The sequence below is a fragment of the Propithecus coquereli genome, unplaced genomic scaffold, assembly GCF_000956105.1.
Source record: "Propithecus coquereli isolate 6110/MARCELLA unplaced genomic scaffold, Pcoq_1.0 Scaffold8, whole genome shotgun sequence".
Lineage (NCBI taxonomy): Eukaryota > Metazoa > Chordata > Mammalia > Primates > Indriidae > Propithecus > Propithecus coquereli.
In genome coordinates, this window is record NW_012154173.1 from 1,866,449 (window position 1) to 1,880,757 (window position 14,309).

Here is a 14,309-nt window from a genome sequence, read left to right on the forward strand (position 1 = left end):
TCTCGCTCTTGCTCAGGCTGGTTTCGAACTCCTGAGCTCAAACAATCCGCCCGCCTCGGCCTCCCAGAGAGCCAGGATTACAGGCGTGAGCCACCACGCCTGGCCTAGGTATCCTTTTGATATACTTACTTCCTTTCCTTTGAATAAATATCCAGTAATAGGATTGCTGGATTATATGGTAGTTTTATTTTTAGTTTTTTGAGAAATCTCCATACTGTTTTCCATAATGGCTGTACTAATTTACATTCCTACCAACAGCGTATAAATGTTCTCTTTTCTCTGCATCCTCACCAGCATCTGTTATTTTTTATCTTTTTAATAATAGCCATTCTAACTGGGTAAGATGATATCTCACTGTGGTTTGGATTTGCATTTCCCTGATGATTAGTGATGTTGAGCATTTTTTCATGTACCTATTGGCCATTTATATGTATTCTTTTGAGAAATGTCTATTCAGATCCTTTGCCCAATTTTTTGTGGGATTATTTGGTTTTCTGCTGTTGTATTGAGTTTCTTATATTAATAAGTATGAAATGTCCAATTTCCTTAAGTACTAAGTTTGACAGTTGGTATCTCTGACATATCACTTTGACACTTCTTGTTTTATTTTTATGGTGAAGGTACATTCACAGTCTTTCAAATACATGATTTGGCTTGTGATTATCTATCAAATTTTTTTTAGAACAATTTTTGTGAAACCATGGATAAGTCAAAAATTTGTGTTATTTTTGAATATGAGTTCCATTGTGGAACCAAAGCTGCACAGACAGCTGGAAATATCAATGAAGTGTTGGGAAAGGATGTGGCTAATGAACACACAGCACATCGATGGTTTGAGAAGTTCCACTCTGGTGATTTTAATCTTGAAAATGAGCCACATGAGTGACCCGAGACCAACGTACATAATGATGAGCTGAAAGCTATAGTGGAAGCGAATCCATCTCAAACTATGCGTGAATTAGCAGCAAGGTTTGACATTACTATTCCAACAATGTTGGACTATTTGAAACAAATTGGCAAGGTAAAGACGCTGGGTAGATGGGTTCCACGTGAATTAAACGAGCTCCAGAAAAGAAATCAAAAGAAATCATCTCAAAGCTCTTTGCTGTCATGACATAAAGGTGAACCATTTCTACACCGTATTGTTACGTGTGATGAAAAATGGAATTTTTGACAATCACAAGCATTCAGCACAATAGTTGGATAAAAACGAAGTGCCGAAACACAGTCGAAATGGAATCTTCATCAAAAAAAAGCTAATGGTGTCTGTTTGGTGGTCCAGCACTGATATTATCCACTACAGCTTCATGAAACCTGTTTAGTCTATTACAGCAGATATCTACTGCAACAATTGGATGAAATGATGAGGATGCTTTCAATTAAGGAGCCAAGATTGGCCAATAGAAACAGGCCAATCCCCTTGCAAGACAGTGCTGGACCACCTGTCACACAAACAATGCTCCTCAAACTACAGAGGTTGGACTTGGAAACTCTCGGTCATCCACTGTATTCACCAGACTTTACACCAAGTGACTGCCACTTCTTCCAGGCTTTGGACCACTTCTTGCAAGGAAAAATACTCAATTCTCAACAAGCTATGGAAAACTCCTTTCATAATTTCATTACCACTTGCTCTCCAGCCTTCTTCGCTGCTGGCATAAAAAAGCTACCATTAAGATGGCAAAACTATGTCAATAGTTGAGGCGCATACTTTGATTAATTGTACTGCTGCTTGTTTGAGATATAATAAACTAAACTTTTGATTCAAAATCAGACATTTCATATTTAATAATCTAATGTTTACCTCTTTCCCTATTATTGGGCATTTGTGTTGTTTCCAGTTTTTTTAATAATATATGGTTGCGCAAAGAACATCCTGTGTCCATTTCTTTAAAATGAATTCCTAGAAGTGAAATATATAATACACACAATGATAAGAATTTTGACACATATTGCCAAATTACCCTCCCAAAATGATGTACCAATTTAAACACCCACCATCACAGTATAAAAATGTATATTTCCCAATATGATAGGAATTGTATCTCACAGGGATAACAGGTATATTTATATATTAATAAAATTTCTTTTCAAATATTAGCAATCAAAACCCATCTCCTTTTATACTTTAGATAGGTTGCTTACATATATAAAACGTTTATTTCTAGCTACTCTCTTTGACCCTGTTTAATCTTCTCCTATTATATAATTAGTCTAAGTTATTAATACAGTTGAAACCATTTCTGAGGCCCTGCTTTGGTAATGAGAGCTTAAGGCTCTGAGGGAAAATGTCCCTTCATAACAGCTTTCTCTGTTTTTTATTTAACAGGCCACACCCCCTGTGACCATTCCAGGATCGGCCAAGTTCACCCCCAATGGCAGCAGCTTCAGCATTTCCTGGCAGTCTCCTCCGGTCACTTTCACAGGCATTCCAGTAAGTAGAAAAACAAAAGAGCCAGAAATCTGGTCAAAGCCAATTTAGAGAACAAACTGAGGAAATATGCAAGAAAAAGACAAAAGTCAGAAGGCCAGAAGTACTATATTTTTTAAGTGATATTTGTAAACTCATCAGCAAGATATCTTATGGTCCACACAGGCCCAGCTTCTCTGCAGAAAGGTGTTTTGACTGGTATTTTAGAAATCAGAAGAGAGTTTCAGCTGTTGAGAAACAACTTGGAAATGTATTGAGATTTTTTTGTGTTGTAGTATATTTCTTTCCAAAGACTATAAAATTAATAGCTAAAGTCAGACTTTGTATAGAAAAGATGGTATTTATCATTATAGGTAACTTTATAAAATTTATTGCTTTGAAACTATTATTTTGTAGGTATGTCATTTTGAAGGCTCAAAAGAAATAAATTGAAATCATTTTTTTCTTTCAAAGTCTGAATAATCCATGCTGATGGATAATTTGAAAATAAGTGAGTACTGAAATAATGCAATGATATTTAAGTAGTACATAAGAATTGATTTGACATATTAAATGATTGCTGTCTGATAAATCACCATGAATTAACTTGATTCCTAACCATTCATTTAACAATGTATTGGGTCTTTTATAGCTTATCATGGAGTAGCCATAGACCTACACACTGTCGATGCTCACAGAGGTGTATCACTCCTGATAAGGTTCAGAAAGTGGCTTATGATTTTAACCTTATTTTCTCTTCTCCTCCCCACTCCCTAAGGACCTCACAAAAGCTTCTTATTGTCAACCACTGGCAACTCCCAGAGGTTTCTAGCAAAGTCTAAAGCCTTCTGTGGAGCTGATAAAAATGAAAATGGCTGAATGAATTATGTGGTGCTCTGTCAATGAATATTTATTAAATTTCATAGAGGAATAGCCAACAATAAAAAGCATCCTGCTGGCAGCAATTTGGGAAATGGTGGCTTCCAGAAAATACTCCTGGAACAAGATTTTTAAACAATACCATGGATCTGGAGTCTCCTGTTTCACTACATAGTAGTAACTACTGGTAGCTCTGCAAGAGTGACCTTGTTACTAGACAATAGAAGAGAACAGTTTAGATGTGTCAGTATTAGTTTTGCTTCTGGCAAGAACATTGACCCACTGATGTGAGCGTCAGAGGTTAACAATCTGTCTTTTTGGGGACTTTTTTCTTTGGTAGGAAAAGATGCAGAGTGGCTCTCAATATTACATTTGAGAAAACCCTTTTGTGTTCACCTAGAATGGCAGCTGCAATTCCAGAATTATCAAGACCTGCTGTTCTGCATCCTGTTAACTCCTGCCTTTGACTTGGGAAGAATTTTCAAGAGCATGTGCCATATTGCTCATTGCAATAAAGACAAGCATAGCGTGTAGATGGAGTAGCCCAGTCCAACCCTCTTTTCAAATTACCTCTGTGACCAACCAAACCGGAATATTTTTTTCCCTTTGCTTTCTTAATTAAATCATCTCCTTCCAAAGTATAGAAAAATCATTCTGAATAGTTTTTGCTATTAATAACTACATGTCCTCCATAGTTCCTAAATGTCTTACAGAGTAGGATACCAGCAGGATGCCTTCTATCGTTTGTTTTTCAACAATGAAAGTTTAAATCTCTGCTGTGGACACAGTGTATACCTCTCCCCTCATCTCAATATCCTTGACTTTTCACAGAGTCCCTCATTTCACTCTTTGTTTACCAAGGGCATTCTAGCCAAGAGCTTTGACAGAAAGTATATGGAGTGGTTGGGTTCACTGGCTATTCCTATGCCAGCTTCCAATTTATTCTTTCACCAGAAAATTTCCAATCTTCCTGGTGATGTAATCTGTTTCAGCAAAGACTTCAGACTGTTAAGGCAGTCAAGCTTGCCATTCCGATGTAACGGTAAGATAAGGGTGGAGGTGGTATTTTCAAAGGCTTTTGTTCTACTCTAGAAAAACAAGAACTTTACCACTAGGAATGTTCTTTATGTTGCTAAACTCTCTATCGCTGCTTTAAAAAATTAAGTGGGTGCTTGTTGTCCTCTTCCTTCTCCTGGTGGGCTGGCTCCTGATGGTCCACACCATACAGACACAGGACTGTCACATGCCCACTGACTAGGTGCCAGCAACTGTCCCTGAATTCTCCAAGAGTGCCAGTCCAGCCCCTAGAAGATGAGGAGCCAGGTGGAATCTAAGAACATGTGAATTCCTACCTTCTAAATTGGTATAATAGGGTTTTCAGATAGAAGCACTAAAAAGGAATGAATTAGTATTAATGATGGCTTCAGCTGTATCCAAACCGAAGGATTTATCAGTTTTCATATTAAATGCTTTTTTAAAAAACACCTTTCTCTTTGTACTCCAAAACAAATGCCCCAAGGTTGTCAACTCTGATTAGGGTTTACTTTTCTCCCACGTCTTTGAAAAATCCCTTTCTGAGGAATCCCAAGGGTTGCAGGATTTTATTTACTCATTTGCCTATGGTAGGTTTCCTGAACATTGTGAGCTTTAATAAGTTCCCAGGGTAAGACCTCTTCCCAGACGTGTATAGCCAAGAAGGCTGAACTACATATTTACAAATGTAACTGGAAGTTCAATCTTTTCTAGCCTAAGGCTATGGGGAGAGAGGTGGGAAGGAGACCCTCATTAATTACAACTTTCTTTGACCAGTTTTTCCCTAATGACCCACCTTTTCTTCTAATTATCTCCATTTCTTTCCTGGCTTTTCATGGCAGAAAACTAAGAGCTCTTGGCTTATTAATCAGCTCAGGCTGCCATAACAAAATACCATAGACTTGGTGGCTTAAACAACAGAAATTTATCTTCTGACAGTTCTGGAGGCTAGAAGCCCAAGATCAAGGTGTCATCCAGTTCAGTTCCTGGTGAAGGCTCTCTTCCTGGCTTGGAGATGGCCTATCCTCTGTGCATGCACAAGTGAGAGCGAGCGAACATGCAGTATGGGTGGGTGTACCAGCCCTCTGGTGTTTCGTCTTATAAGAACACTAATCCTGTTGGCTCGGAGCCCCACCATTATGACCACATTTAATCTTAATTACTTCCTTAAGTCTCCAAATACAGCCACACTGGGGGCTAGAACTTCAAAATATGAATTTGGGGAGGATGCAAATTCATTCCCTAACAGCCCCCAACAAGCAAGTAGCAGCTGGTCAGCCTGCTGCCCAAGGGCAGTTCCAGGCTTCAAGCTGTTGGGAAGGGTCCCCAAACCTGAAAGAGCAGTGCTTAATCGTTAGATGCTTAGCTGGTTGGGTTATTTTTTTTAATGCTTTGTGGGAGGTTTCAGAATAGTATGTTATAAGAGGTTAAAACCAAACCAAAGGGTTTTTTTTCCCCCTCTTGATAGAAAATCACAAAGAAGTTATTTCTGCAACGTATTTGCAGAAGCGTACAACATCTGTATTACTCCTCTAATGTGAGACTTAGTTACAAATCCTGGCTCTGGCATTTACAGACTGTGATTTCTAGCCAATCATGTGGCCTTTCTAAAGTAATGTCCTCTACTCTAATACTACCTTGTAGAGTTGTATTATTCAGACAGTGCCTGGTATAGGCTAATATTATGGGGCACTTACTGTGATTGCTACCTTTGACATGCCCCATTCCTATAAAACAGGTCAGAGAAAGGGGAGTCTCCCTATTTAGGATTGATTCATATAACACAAATATTTCAACACATGGGAGAGATTAGCCACAATTTTTGCAGACTATAATAGTTTAGAGTTCTTTAAAGTCTTCTGAGGTCATACCTAATAAGTAGACAAATTATGAACACATGGCCCAATAATTTTATTTATTTAGAAGTAATATCATGTAATACTTTCCAAGTATATTCTAAACTTTATAAAACATGCTGCAAAATAGAACTTAGAAATGGTTAGGAAATAAAACAAAGATTGAAATATGAAGACCACTAGGAGAGAGTGCCAAAATAATGCTTTATAGAGCTTTATTTTAGACCACATATTTCCCTTAATTATGTGGCAGGATGGAAGAGTGGAAAGAACAGGGCTTTGACATCATTCAGAAGTAAGTTCCAAGGCCAGCTTGTATCAGACAGCCACGTTCAAATCCTGGCTCTGCCACTTACTAACTGTGTGGCCTGGACAATGCACTTCTCCATTTCCTCATCTCTAAAATGGAAACAATAGGCCGGCGCGGTGGCTCATGCCTGTAATCCTAGCACTCTGGGAGGCCGAGGCGGGAGGATCGCTCAAAGTCAGGAGTTAGAGACCAGCCTGAGCAAGAGTGAGACCCTGTCTCTACTAAAATAGAAAGAAATTAGCCAGGCATGATGGCGCATGCCTGGAGTCCCAGCTACTCGGGAGGCTGAGGCAGAAGGATTGCTTGAGCCCAGGAGTTTGAGGTTGCTGTGAGCTAGGCTGATGCCATGGCACTCGAGCATGGGCAACACAGCAAGACTGTCTCAAAATAAATAAATAAATAAATAAAATAAAATGGAAACAATAGATAGGATAGTTCTATTTATTGTGAAGATTAAATTAGGTAACGTACAGAAGGTACTCAGCTTACATAGCAAGCTCACAGTGTATTGCTGCTAGGGCTACTTTTACCTCTGGGATATTGTTCAGGTCCCTTCCCTGCTCAAAGCCTAAGGTTCTTTATCTACAAGATGCAGCTATAGGTCACTTATTTTGCAGGCTTGATGTGAAGATTAAAAGAGATAATAAATAACCTAGGTGCCCATCTTTCACATTTGTAAGGACTGAATAAATAGTAGTTTCCCACCCTAGTCACTCCCTTGGTTTCCCCACCCTCGTCCCCAACTAAAATAAGAAGCTAAAACGTGATTGTCTTCCTATTTAAAGTCTCAAGGAAAACTCACAAGTCATACTGAGCCTCCCACAGAGTGAAGCCACATACCAAAGTATGAAATGGGTCCCCTCTGTCTCTTGCTATGCTATACCCTGTGGAAACCCACGTCTGTTGTGGAATGGGGAGAGGCTACACACATAAGTGCATGCCCAGAACTCCAGAGTTAAGAGAGCCATTAGCAGGAATAAAGGCTACGGAGGGGGTCATTCCTGCCACAGGACTATGCTATGGTTTGGATGTGTCCCCCGAAGTTCATGTGTTGGACACTTAATCCCCAATGTAACAATGTTGAAAGGTGGGACTTCTAAGAAATAATCAGGTAATGAGGGCAGAGCTCTCATGGATTAATGTCATTATTGCAAAAGTATATATGTTTAAAAAAAACAAGTTTGGCCCTCTCTCAAGCACTATGGGATGCTGCAGCAAGAAGCCCTTGCCAGAAGCAGCCCCCTGACCTTGGACTTCCCAGCCTCCAGAACTACAAGAAACAAATTTCTGTTTATTATAAATTACCAGTCTCAGGTATTCTTTTATATCAGGACAAAATGGACCAAGACAGTCCTCAAACAGATCCATATTCCTCAAACTCTGCTCATGGAATTTTCAAAAACCTGTTCCTCACGCCCCCACCCGCCAAACCCAGCACTTCTCCAGTTTTCCCTTCTCAGCACGTGGCACCACCATCCCCCCCAGCCCCTCAGCCAGAACCTAGGATTCCTCTTTGACTCCTCCTGACTCATCTTTCATTCATCTGAAGATGCATCTGCAACTTTCTTCATCCCACATCCCATCCATCTGCAAGTCCTCAGCTGTGCCTCTAAAGGACAGGAATCCAGCCCCTTCCCACAACCAACGGTATGTTTTTGCCTGGGATCCTGCAAAAGTCTCTTAACTAGTCTGCAGGGCTTCTTTCCAGGCTGTCTCCTATCCATTCCCCAAGGAGCCAAAGAGATCTTTTTAAAGCATTAATCAGATGTCTCATTTTTTTTTAAACTCTCCAGTGGCTGCCATTGCACTTAGAATAACATTCAGATCCTTCATCGCAGCTCAGAGGCATAAGCCGATGCTGCCATCTCCTCTCCACCCAGAGCACCCTCTGGCCCCATGGGGGATCTGTGTGCTTGGAGGCCTTTTTCCTTGCTCTCCCCTTCTCTGGAATGCCCTGTAGATAAAAAATAACCTCCTCGAGAGGCCTTCTCTCAGCACCCTAAATAAATGCCCTCTCCTTTGATTACACTTTAGCCTATTACCCTATTTTATTCCTTTCAGGTACTTATCACTAAAACAACCTTGTCTGTGTTTGTGTTTACTGTCTGTCTCCCCACTAGAATGTAAGCTCTTTGAGGGCAGAGACTTTATTTTCTTCATGACTGTATCCTCAGAATCTAGAACAATGCCTGATGCAAAAACATTTATCGAATGAAGAACATCCAATAAGCTCATATTATCTCATGTACAAGGACTATGGCAACTTTGTACAATCTAGAACCTTCCACATTATCCCCAGCTGATGGAAGTAGTGTCACTGTCCTGTCAGTTGAACTCCATTTCTCTGACTAAATGAGGCTGTATTCTTGGGATTCTACAAGGTCTACAGTAATTTTTAAACTTTTATTTTTATTGCTCTGATAATTTAAAACAATTCATAGGCACAATTCTAGATCATCTACAGTGGCCATGGGCATCTGAGATATTCACCCCGTCTACTATGCATCTCGTACAAAACCAAGTCCATATGGGATGGGGGTGAGGGGCCTTCTGCTCTTAGAAGGACCTACATATCTATATACATCAAATGAATGCACTGAACTCCAAAGATTTTTTTTGTTTTGTTTTTGTTTTTGAGACAGAGTCTCACTCTGTTGCCCTGGGTAGAGTGACATGGTGTCAGCCTAGCTCACAGCAACCTCAAACTCCTGGGCTAAAGCTATCCTCCTGCCTCAGCCTTCCGAAAGTTTTTATTTTTTTTTAAATTCTGTATATTAATCACATCTGCTGTTCCTTGTTCCACCCAACTTCAGCAGAAAGACCAGTGGTACAGAGTAATTCAGACTTATGGCAATAGAAGTTTAAAATGTTAGATTTTTACTTATAATTTTTTAAGTGTCTTAGTTCTTTTTGTGCTTCTATGACAGAATACTTTAGGCTAGATAATTTATAATGAACCGAAATGTATTGGCTAACAGTCTGGAGGCTGGGAAGTCCAATATCAAAATGCCGGCATCTGGCGAGGGCCTTCTTGCTGTGTCAGCACATGGCGGAAGGTGAGAGAAGGCCAGACTTGCCCATTTACAACGACCCCAATCCCACCCATGAGAATAGAGCCCTCATGGCCTCATCACCCCTTAAGGGTCCTACCTCTTAATATTGTTGCAATGGCACTTAAATTTCAACATGAGTTTTAGAAGGGACATCCAAACCACAGCATTAAAATTAATGTCTGGGAAAATAACACTGATGCGCATTCCTTTACATTGAAAGGAAAGAGAAAGTACTAGTTCCCATTAGAGAAAATCAGTGCTATATGTATGCCTCAGGAATGCTCCATGACGATTAATTAGCAATGGTATTTCTATGACCACATTGGCTTCTAGGTGACTAAGTTTTTAAATTTATTAAATGTCTGCTTTCCCACATATGGCAAGACTGTGTAATTACTTGAAACATCATTTTTTTCCTGTTATGAAAATTTTTTGGCAGCTTTTAAGAAGGCCAGGAGCTGGGAAGATATTAAGTTTTATGGGAGCAGGTGATGCAAAGGGGCAGAGTGAGGGACAACAGAGGCCCTCCTATCCTTATGCCTGAGAGGCAGAGTATGACAGGGTTAAACACATGCTCTGCATCAGGAGACCTGCAGTACAGCCCTGGCTCTGCCATTGCATGCGCCGTGACTGTGGGCAAGTTACTTAACCTTCCTCTGCCTTGGTTTCCTTATCTATAAAATGGGGAACAATACTAGTACTTATTGTGTAGAGTCGCTGTGAAAATCAAAGCTGTTGTCAGTGTACCTAGCCCATAGTGAGGGCCCAGTCAGTATTCCACAGATAACAGACACCGATTGGCTCAGGCGCTTTGCCTCTTGCATTTATTCCTGTTTGGACCCCAGAGTCTGCTGTCGGGATGACTTATACACAAATTTATTTATTTAGTAGTTGTGATTGATCTAATAGAGCAAACAGAAGGCCTAGGCCCACGTTGCATCACTGTCACTGATTAGCTCTGTAATCTTAGATAAATCTCTTCACCTCTCTAGGTAGTTTACATCTTCTAAAAAGGGAATCATGAGACTTGCCCTACTTGACAGAGTTCATGAGGATTCAATGAAATTTAAAAAATGCTTTAAGGTTTAAAATATTATTCAAGTGACAATATGGTATTATGGGCAACTTGGAATGCATAGATATGAAATAACAAAAGATTTTTAAAATACTGGTTGGTGATAGATCTTTTCTGTTTGGGAATGGATTTAAATTCTGCCGTGAGCATCCCCCCTTCATCCTACATGTGATCTCTGTGAAGAAAGCATTTCATCCCCACTTCTAACGGCCAAGGACCACTGCCCACATGGCAAAGGCTAAATAAATGCATGGGGTGGAGAACTCACCCTGTCAACTTTGTTTTCCATGTGTTACTTGCCAGGTGTCACCAACACATCATCATCCAGTAGGCACAGGAGAGCAGAGACAGCACGGCCACACAATCCTGTCCTCCCCACCCAGGGGCACCGTCAGCTTGAGGTACGACTGCTCAAAACTCCACGCACCTCATCTCAAGGGAATTAACTGTAAAAACAGAAGAACAACAACAACAAAAAAAAAAACCATAATTGTCCATAAAATTTCTTCACAATCGAGGAAAAATCCTTTCCTTTTTTTCCCGTGGTTTTTCCATTCATTAACTATTAATGAAGATTTGTTGGGGGAGGGGGTTGGGGAGCGGTAATGGTTTGTAGTAAGTTTCCTTGCAGAATAGGTAATAGTGATTATTGGGTCTAGTTAGAGTCATGTTGTATTAGCCTCTGTATTAAAGGAGCTACAAGATACAGTTTTTAATACAGATCAAGCAGGGTCTCCCTAGGAGAACACAGTAGTCCCCTTTTATGTGTGGTTTCTTTCTATAGTTTCAGTTACCCACAGTCAACCACAGTTCAAAAATATTAAAGGAAAACTCCAGAAATAAACAACTCATAGTTTTGAATTGCATGCCATTCTGAGTAGCATGACGAGATCTCAGGCACCGTCCTGCCCAGGGCATGAACTCTCCCTTTGTCCAGCCTGTCCCCACTGTCTATGCTTCCCCCCGCCCCCGTTAGTCACTTACTTAGTAACCGTCTCTGTTATCAGATCAACTACTGCAGTGGCGCAGTGCTTGTGTTTAAGTCACTCTTATTTTACTTAATAATGGCCCCAAAGAGCAAGAGTGGCGATGTTGGCAATGCAGATGTGCCAAAAAGGAGTTGTTGAAGTGCTTCCTTTAGGTGAAAAGGTGAAAGTGTGACTGAATACATTAGGAAAGAAAAAAAAACTATATGCTGAAGTTGCTAAGATCTACAGTAAGAATGAATCTTCTCCCCATGAAATTATGAAGAAGGAAAAAGAAATCATGTGTGTGTATACATATAGGGTTCAGGACTATCCGAAGTTTGAAGCATCCACTGGACGTCTTAGAACGTGTCCCTCGTGGGTAGGTGGGGACTACTGTACTAGAAATTGGAGAAGGGAGTGCTTGGAAGTGCATATTTAAAAACTTGAAAGAGCAATGGTGTTCTCTATTGGCACTTCTTATGTTTACTTATTCACTTTTATGAAGATGGCCAGATGGACATGTCCACAAATGGACAAATACAAGCTTAAGGGTTATAGTAGCAAATTGTGTCCACTACAGCTAAGTGTAGTGGACATGAACACATCCAGCATATATTAAAGTCTGAACCTAGAGAGAACCCCTACTATATTTCCCTTCTGTCTCTCAGGATTTCGAGCTCTCCGTAGAATGCCCTTCGAATTCTTCCCACTGAACTAATCTTCCTTGTCTGCCTTACAGAAAGCCCAGGGGAGAGGGCAAAAAATGCCGGAAGGTGTACGGGATGGAGAATCGAGACATGTGGTGCACCTCCTGCCGCTGGAAGAAGGCCTGCCAGAGGTTCATCGACTGAGAGATGCCCAGGCAGAGGGGCCCCAGCCTGAGCCACTCCTGCCCTGGCCTTCCGGTGTAGGTGTTGGAAAGAGCTTTTCCTTCTGAATAAAACACACTTGAAGCCCAGGAAAAGCACTTCCAGAAACCTTGGTGGAATAACAGCAACAACAACAAAAAAAGTCACTATCTTTACTGCTTTTCCCTGAGAACCCAGCCTAGAGCAGCTATAACTAATTTTTTTTCTTTCAAAAGAAAAGTCAACTTTTTTGCTGTATATCTAGGTCTTAAAACTGGACTTCTGAAACTATTGAACCAACAAAGCCCATTTTACCTAGAAAGGCATATTTTGATAAGCTTTCTGAATTATGCCATTTCTGAGATTTTTTGACAAACACAAAAAAATAAGCTACACATTATTCAGTAGCAATTGTACAAAGAACGATACCTGCTTTTGTTGTGAATAATCTTTTCCCTGTTTTCCATTTGACTTCTTGGAGCAGTACACATCATGATGTGTTGCAAGAAAGTGCAGCACGCTGGGTATCTTTTCTATGTCTTTTTGTTTGTTTTCTTTTTAAGAATGGCTCCAAACTGAACCATGGTAGAGCTGTTAGCTTGGTGGGCCCCAGATGGCACAAACTTGAAAAGCAATTGGCCGTGGAAATCACCAGCAGACATCAGCCCCAAGCTAAGTTCAGGAAATCCAGCTGTCACTGTTGGGAAACATCTAGGAGTCTTCCTTGGATTTATAAGAAGCTTTTCCCCAAGAGGCAGCACAGCTAATTCTCTACCTGCCACAACTCAGTCAAGAACTGGCCCCCATAGCCATCTGGGTAAGCCTTGATGCTTCTTTCAGGGATGTGATGCAAACAGCAGCTCGGATCTATTTGTTACCGCGTGTCTGTCAAGACCGTAGCCAGGTTAATGAGTCATTGGTCCTTCCCTCCAAACTCCACCACTGACTGACTGCAGAAAAGGTAGAGAACTCCAAACTCTCCCAGCAGGTTTGCTTTAGACAAACAACACAGCCGACATGTCCCCATCTGTTCAGAAAGTCATGTTAGGTCCACAAACCACTTCCATTCTGAGAGCACTTTTATAGGTTTTATGCTTTAGCATGTCTGGGAGATGGGTTAACGAACAATATAAACATTATATGGGTAAATGGGAGGTCCAAACCTTTATTTTTCTTATAAAAATACTGGAGCTATTCAGTAAGAATTTACTCAAAAGGGAACATACAGAACACCAAAAGGAAAATGCATGTTGGTATAGGAATCTCTCAGTTTAGCAAGGTCGGGGCTTGTGCTGTGTTTCACTGATTGGGCTTTCTAACTGGGTGTATGTGCCTGCTGTTGTTGGTTTTCATGTTAATGATGTAGGGAGAGGGGAGTAGTTGTCAAGCTCATTTTCTATCTCCCCTACTCTCCATTGCCCTGCTAAAGAGTTCTTTCTCCTGTACTATGCAGAGAAGCGAGAGCACCTTAGAGGAGGCACTGTGTAGGGACAAGGGACGTGGGATCAGCCATAGGAATGTTCAGTGAAATTGCACAGAGGGAAGTTTAATATATGTTTTGAGCTTGTACATATACTTTTTAAAAAAAGAGTAGAAAGAAATAATCTAGTAATAACAGATACCCTTTTTTTATATATAAGCAAGGGAAAATATCAGGAGGTTCCACAGTGCAACCATCCACAATCTGTGCATTCATATATTTTGGCAATTTATTTTTTAAACTGTCGTATAACTTTTTTAAAAATTATTCCATGGAAGAGATTCTGGGCTTTTTTCCTTTTTTCTTTAAAAACCCTTTTTTCTATTTCAAGAGAACAGATCTAATTTCACATCTTGATTACCAGTCAATACTAGGCACAGCACCAGCTATATTGTATG

At 40.4% G+C, this 14,309-nt stretch overlaps 1 protein-coding gene across 1 annotated transcript in view; it reads left to right on the forward strand.

Moving 5' to 3' along the window:
* ZNF704 (zinc finger protein 704) overlaps nt 1-13,656 on the forward strand; it is a 220,115-nt gene extending 206,459 nt beyond the window's left edge. Inside the window, exons 7-9 of the mRNA XM_012663137.1 lie at nt 2,330-2,434; nt 10,919-11,016; nt 12,323-13,656. Coding sequence (XP_012518591.1) covers nt 2,330-2,434; nt 10,919-11,016; nt 12,323-12,434 — 315 coding nt within the window. The 3' untranslated portion in view covers nt 12,435-13,656. The remainder of the gene's footprint in view (nt 1-2,329; nt 2,435-10,918; nt 11,017-12,322) is intronic.
* The last annotated feature ends 653 nt before the right edge of the window (nt 13,657-14,309 follow it).